This window comes from Antedon mediterranea, chromosome 7 (assembly GCF_964355755.1).
Source record: "Antedon mediterranea chromosome 7, ecAntMedi1.1, whole genome shotgun sequence".
In the NCBI taxonomy this organism is placed as follows: Eukaryota; Metazoa; Echinodermata; class Crinoidea; order Comatulida; family Antedonidae; genus Antedon; species Antedon mediterranea.
Genome location: NC_092676.1, coordinates 15,831,244 through 15,837,918, shown reverse-complemented (window position 1 = coordinate 15,837,918; position 6,675 = coordinate 15,831,244). Strand labels below are relative to the sequence as shown.

At 35.2% G+C, this 6,675-nt stretch overlaps 1 protein-coding gene across 1 annotated transcript; it reads left to right on the top strand.

Moving 5' to 3' along the window:
- The first annotated feature begins 1,863 nt into the window (after positions 1–1,863).
- Positions 1,864–6,023, top strand: LOC140054555 (uncharacterized sugar epimerase YhfK-like). Its single transcript, XM_072099590.1, has 4 exons — positions 1,864–2,067; positions 2,332–2,533; positions 5,209–5,379; positions 5,658–6,023. The coding sequence occupies exons 1-4, from the start codon at positions 1,927–1,929 to the stop codon at positions 5,801–5,803; spliced, it is 660 nt and encodes a 219-aa protein (XP_071955691.1). The 5' UTR covers positions 1,864–1,926; the 3' UTR covers positions 5,804–6,023.
- Positions 6,024–6,675: the final 652 nt, after the last annotated feature.

Below are 6,675 nucleotides of genomic sequence, written 5' to 3'. Positions count from 1 at the left end.
CATACTCATTATCACCATCGTCAATATCATACTCATTATCACCATCGTCACTACCACATTCATTATCACCATCGTCACTATCACACTCATTATCACCATCGTCACTACCACACTCATTATCACCATCCGTCACTATCACACTCATTATCACCATCGTCACTATCACACTCATTATCACCATTATCACACTAATTATCACCATCGTCACTATCACACTCATCATCACCATCGTCACTATCATAGTCATTATCACCTAATAACTTCTTGTATGCACTGAATGTTGGTACATATATGTAGGTAAACGCATTTCGTTTTTTAAAAATTCCACATGAACACTCAATATTTCATTCTATTTCAGAAGTTGGACGGCGAGAGTGCCTCAAAGAAGAAACCTCGTATTGACAACAACATGATTATAGGCCTATTGTTAATGTTAATCGGATTATTATTATTATGTCTATTTTTCTATTATAGCAGAAAGTAAACAAATTCAAAATCAATACACTGTAGGCCTACTTTCTATTTCATTGAAAGATTACGAAATTATAATTATTATTCAAATAATGAAATGTTTATGAGTGTTGGTACACATAATGACATGAGGTGAATGATGAAAGGTTATGTTCAACTAGGTTTCAAATGTCATTATTTGTACCCGCTCAAAGCGCGCCTAGCTAGGCCTAGTTATTTATTTAGGCTAAAAAGGCAGCGATACCATTACGAAACATCGACAGGCAACTGGAACTCATCTAGGCTAATTCCATTTTTTCAACGATTCCACGTCTTGCCATTAATTAATAAAAATCGTACAAACGATCTAAAGTTAATTTAAATGTGTTTTGTCCAAATTAGTACGTATAGGCCTATCTATCCAAATATCTATCTAAAAACATACTTCCGTCGCGATACGAGATCACACTCGAATCATCGCGGCGGAAGTACAAAATAGGCGGATTTCTAAGGTAATTAAATATAGGCCTAAATTAATCAATTGAAATCTTCATAAATAAAAGAACACTTCAAGTAAAGCGATTTTATTTTAAAAATTGTAGTGACTCAACATGGAGTTAGTTTCGCATCAACATGGAATGAGCGTATTACCTGAAATGGTGAACAAAATCTGAAATTCTCTAAGTAAGCCTATTATATGATCCATTTCTTGCTTTTTCTCATCAATTATGACAGAAAGAATGTATATAAATAACTACATCCGTGGTTATTAAATATATATTTTTAAACCTAAACGTAAACATCTGTGTGTTTTTTACCCCAATGGTTTGTTTTAGTACAGAAGTAACATGTTTGTAGGGATATTCAAGGTTTATACAAATTTTTATAGCAACATTAGAGTTATTTTATGATGTGTTCTAGCTACATTCCGCAACGCAAGAATGACGACGAATGCAGATAATTTAACCAATCACGACGCACACTCGAACTGTCTGCGTGCGAACCTAGCTTAATAATAAACGCCTCTCTCGAATAAACGTTCACCCCCCCCCCCCCCCACCCCCCATAACATCGTTTGGAATAAACTCCTCCTCAAATAAACGGCCCGGGCCTTTATTTTTTTTTTTTCAAATAAACGCCTCGCCGCATGCATATACAGTAATTTATTATAACACATTTTTATTTGTAGTAGAAATCATTCCATGATCTACAATTGATCGACCAAGTATTTTGACTGTATTATTATTATTATTAATTGTGTTGTATTTTTTCATATTTATTTGTTATACAAGCTACCATTTTTTACCCCAAAAAATAAACGCCTTCCTCGAATAAACGCCCTACTCCAGAACAATAAACACCCTGGGGCGTAACGGTAACAACATAAGTGGACGAATCCATTAATCTACACATTTCTAATGACAATATCGTCGATATACAATTAAATAGTATATCGAGTGATCGTCGTTCGCAACAATGGAATTAAAAGTGGTAGTTTTAGGTGCTACAGGGAAGACTGGTTCTCAAGTTGTACAAGGAGCATTAAAACGAGGTCATAACGTCCTGGCGGTTGTGAGAAATCAGTCTAAAATAACTCAAAAACATGACAATTTAAAGGTACTACTTTAACCTTCTTTTCTACTCCTATAACCTGTAAGTACTATACTGACTGTAAGGCAAGTACACACCTTGTTCTACCAACAATTATATGGAACGCCAAAAGGGCATAATTATCAACCTTAAATTAGTGTTCCAATTTAAAATATGGTGTTGCAAAAGTAGAAGTTTGATGACATATAAAACTATAATAGATCCGATTCCGATATACAATATGTAACGTTCTGATTGTCATCTCAATTATGTATATTTAATTTGTTGTAGGTTGTAAGTGGAAACGTCATGGATTCTGACTTTCTTGCCCAACAATTCAAAGGAAGTGATGTTGTAGTTTCATGCATAGGAACGAATACCCCAACTCTATTCAAAGTCACATTATACACGGATACAATGGGAAGTATCCTACAGGCAATGAGAACTGCTGAGGTGAAAAGGCTTGTTACGGTTACAGCGTGGGGAACAAAATGTAGGCTTGATACCAATTCACAGCTAGGATTTAGCTAGTCAGGTCTGTGGGGTGGGTCAAAATGTTAAGTTGGCAAACGGAGCCGTCTTGCGTTGTGTCCAAGTGGTAACCTGGCCTAAATAATGTCTGCTAAAAGACCTGTGACCTCCATCCACCCACATTTAATATATAAATTATATAAACAAATCAGGCACAGAACATTAATTCTAAACCGCCCGGTGATATACTGAAATTTAATTAATTAATTTGAAACGATAAACATGAGGAAATCTGTGAGAATGAGAAAAAGTCGCCCCAACCGAGACAATTATATATATATATATATATATATATATATATATATATATATATATATATATATATATATATATATATATATATATATATATATATATATATATATATATATATATATATATATATATATATATATATATATATATATATATATATATATATATATATATATATATATATATATATATATATATATATATATACTTTTTCTCATTCTTACAGATTTCCTCATCTTTATCGTTTCAAATTAATTAATTAAATTTCAGTATATCACCGGGCGGTTTAGAATTAATTTTCTTTGCCTGATTTGTTTATATATATAAAAGTATCTCTTCGGAGATCCCGCCTCGTGAATAAAAATACTGTAAGATGAGGGCGTATCAATTTGATCTCTGGTGCGCGTGCGTACAACTGAGGACTAGTGCTGTTCCGCCGTACCACGCCGAGAATGTTAAAGAGTCGCTATCCAATCGAGTTCGAACAATACCATGAAAGCCCCAGTGGTCTAATGGTTAGGACATCTGCATATCAAGCAGGCGGTCCGAGTTCGAGTCTCGGTTGGGGCCACTTTTTCTCATTCTCACAGAATTCCTCATCTTTATCGTTTCAAATTAATTAATTAAATTTCAGTATATCACCGGGCGGTTTAGAATTAATTTTCTTTGCCTGATTTGTTTATATATATAAAAGTATCTCTTCGGAGATCCCGCCTCGTGAATAAAAATACTGTAAGATGAGAGCGTATCAATTTGATCTCTGGTGCGCGTGCGTACAACTGAGGACTAGTGCTGTTCCGCCGTACCACGCCGAGAATGTTAAAGAGTCGCTATCCAATCGAGTTCGAACAATACCATGAAAGCCCCAGTGGTCTAATGGTTAGGACATCTGCATATCAAGCAGGCGGTCCGAGTTCGAGTCTCGGTTGGGGCGACTTTTTCTCATTCTCACAGATTTCCTCATCTTTATCGTTTCAAATTAATTAATTAAATTTCAGTATATCACCGGGCGGTTTAGAATTAATTTTCTTTGCCTGATTTGTATATATATATATATATATAGACAAACCTTCCGACCTTTCACTAAGCCTAATAACAAACCAACCTACGTGCACCATGACAGCAACCATCCTCCATCTATTATCCGAAACATCCCACTTGCTATAAATAGACGCCTTTCTGACATCTCATCAGACAAAGATACATTTCATGCATCTGCACCCCTATACCAGGAAGCCCTCAAAGAAAGTGGATACAATCATCAACTTGAGTTCAATGCTGAACAGCAGAAGCCCAAAAAATCACGTACCAGAAACATAATTTGGTTTAACCCACCATTCAGCAAAAACGTAGCAACCAACATCGGCCACAAGTTTTTAGCTATAGTAGAAGATTGTTTTCCTGCCGGCAACAAGCTCAGAAAAATATTTAACAAAAATACCTTGAAACTAAGCTACAGTTGCATGCCCAGCGTAGACAAAGTAATTAACGCACACAACAAATATGTGATAGCCAAAGAAAAGTCTACTGAAACCAATGCGAAAACAAGCGGATGTAACTGCCGCAATCCCAATGAATGCCCGCTCCCAGGTAACTGCCTAACAAAAGGTGTAGTTTACCAAGCTACAGTAAAGAGAGAAGATTCATCAAAAGAAGAAACATATGTCGGACTAACTGAAAACCAGTTTAAAACCAGATACAGAAACCATACGTCTTCATTCCGGAACGAAAAACTAAGAAATGCAACGGAACTCAGTAAATATATATGGACACTTAAAGACTCTAAAACAAATTACTCAATTAAATGGAAAATTATAAAGAAATGCAAACCTTACTCAAATATTAACAAAAGATGTAATTTATGTATATATGTCGAGTGGTATGATACTCGCCCTGTAAGCGAGAGGTTGCAGGTTCGAATCCAGCCAGAGACATTTTTTCATACAACTAAAAAATACGGAACTTTCGCCAATGAGCTATGCTCGACGCGATTATGAGATCATGTTCCGAATATGAGCACTGTTTCTATAATTTACAGTATGATTTATAATTTATACAGTGCTACGCAACATCATTGATTTATATATATATATATAAGTGAGTGGAAAAAATTAATAAACGAAACGAAAGTATGCGATCAAAAGGTTTTCCCGAATTGATACAATATTTTGATGTCTGCTATGTTCTAGCATCGACAGTGTACGAACAATCAATTTAGACACACTTGGCACTGCCATTCATAATTATGAATTGCGATCAATATTTCAAAGATGTTTTCAATCTATCAATAAAAAGCTATCAAGTTAGTTAGGTCGTTGGACATTCTGATTATTTATATTCAACCACTTCTAGTAATTTGATAATATCAATATTACATTTCAGATGATCCACAGGACCATGGTCCATTCTGGATGGAATGGCTTCTCAATACTTTTTTAATTGGTAGGATCCTTAGAAATATGTCAGAAATGGAAGACAATATAATGACGCAGTGTGGAGATATTGCGTACACGATAGTGCGCCCACCTGGTTTGCAAGACACGCCAGGAACAGGTAATAATAATATGTTGCTATTTTTCAACATGCTTTGTTTCTGCTGACCAATGCAAAAACACTCTTAAGAGTCGGTTTCTGCATTTCACGAGTGACAGGTGGCGTGCGTTTTAAAGAGGAACCCCAGGGCTCTCTAGCAAAATTTGCACCGTAATAGGAAGAAGATGTACATTTTAAGTACGAAGACGAGTTACCATCATGAATCTAGTATCCCAGTTTTGGCTAAAGCTCATTGACGTACATCGACATAAACAACTTAATTTTGATTGTTCTTTCAGATAAACAGATTATCGCCGAGGAGCGTAATGTTCTGCATCAAACGCCCTGCTTCATATCTCGTGTCGATGTCGCTAGATTCATATTAGATTCTCTGGAGAGCGAGCAGTGGTATAATATGGCATTAGCGATAGGAACAGTATCTTAAAATGAACTCATCAGAATATTGTAGAATTAAACTTTATTATATTGCAACCTTTAATTGATATTTAATGTTAGCATTGTTATGAAAGTTGATGAGAGATATGCATATATAAATATTTTCTAATTCTTTTCATAATGTGATCGATAAATATAATTGAATAAAAATGGAGATTAGGCCTATGGCCAATTGAAAGGCAATGGCGTGTCCAAGCAGGGCCAAATTACATTTCACACTTTGTTTTGTTTCACGGAACGGAATACGATGCTGTAATAAAATTAATAATGGAAAATTAAAAAGTGTGAATGTAAAATAGTTCAAGTCAAGTCAAGTATCATTTATTATCATTTGTTTTAGGAAAAACATAGAAATTCTGTTTGCTCTGTTGGCGGAGCACAATATCCAACGGACACAACACGAACTCAAAAACAAAAACATTACAAAAAAAAAGTGTCTACATCATATTTAAGGCTCTAATAGATCCGGGAAAGAAACTATTTGTAAATCGTGCCTTATTGGCCTTAATAGAACGAAATCGCCGACCGCTGCGCATCAACTGGAACATACTAGAGGCCGGATGAAATTGATCATCTTTGATAGCCACTGCCTTTTTCAGAAGACGATCCGAAAATATGTTCTCCAAAGGCAGTTGTGTAGATCCAATTATACGCGATGCGGTCTTGACTATTCTATTTAGGTCACGCTTTTCATTTTCGGCATACCGTTAAAGAATACGTTATTACACTCTCTATAACTGACCTATAGAAGGACGACATTATTTCAGAGTTTATACCAAATGATTTAAGTCTACGTAGGAAGTAGATTCTTCTTTCAAAGTACTTTCTGAACTTAACCAATGTTCAGTCTTTTTTATATAT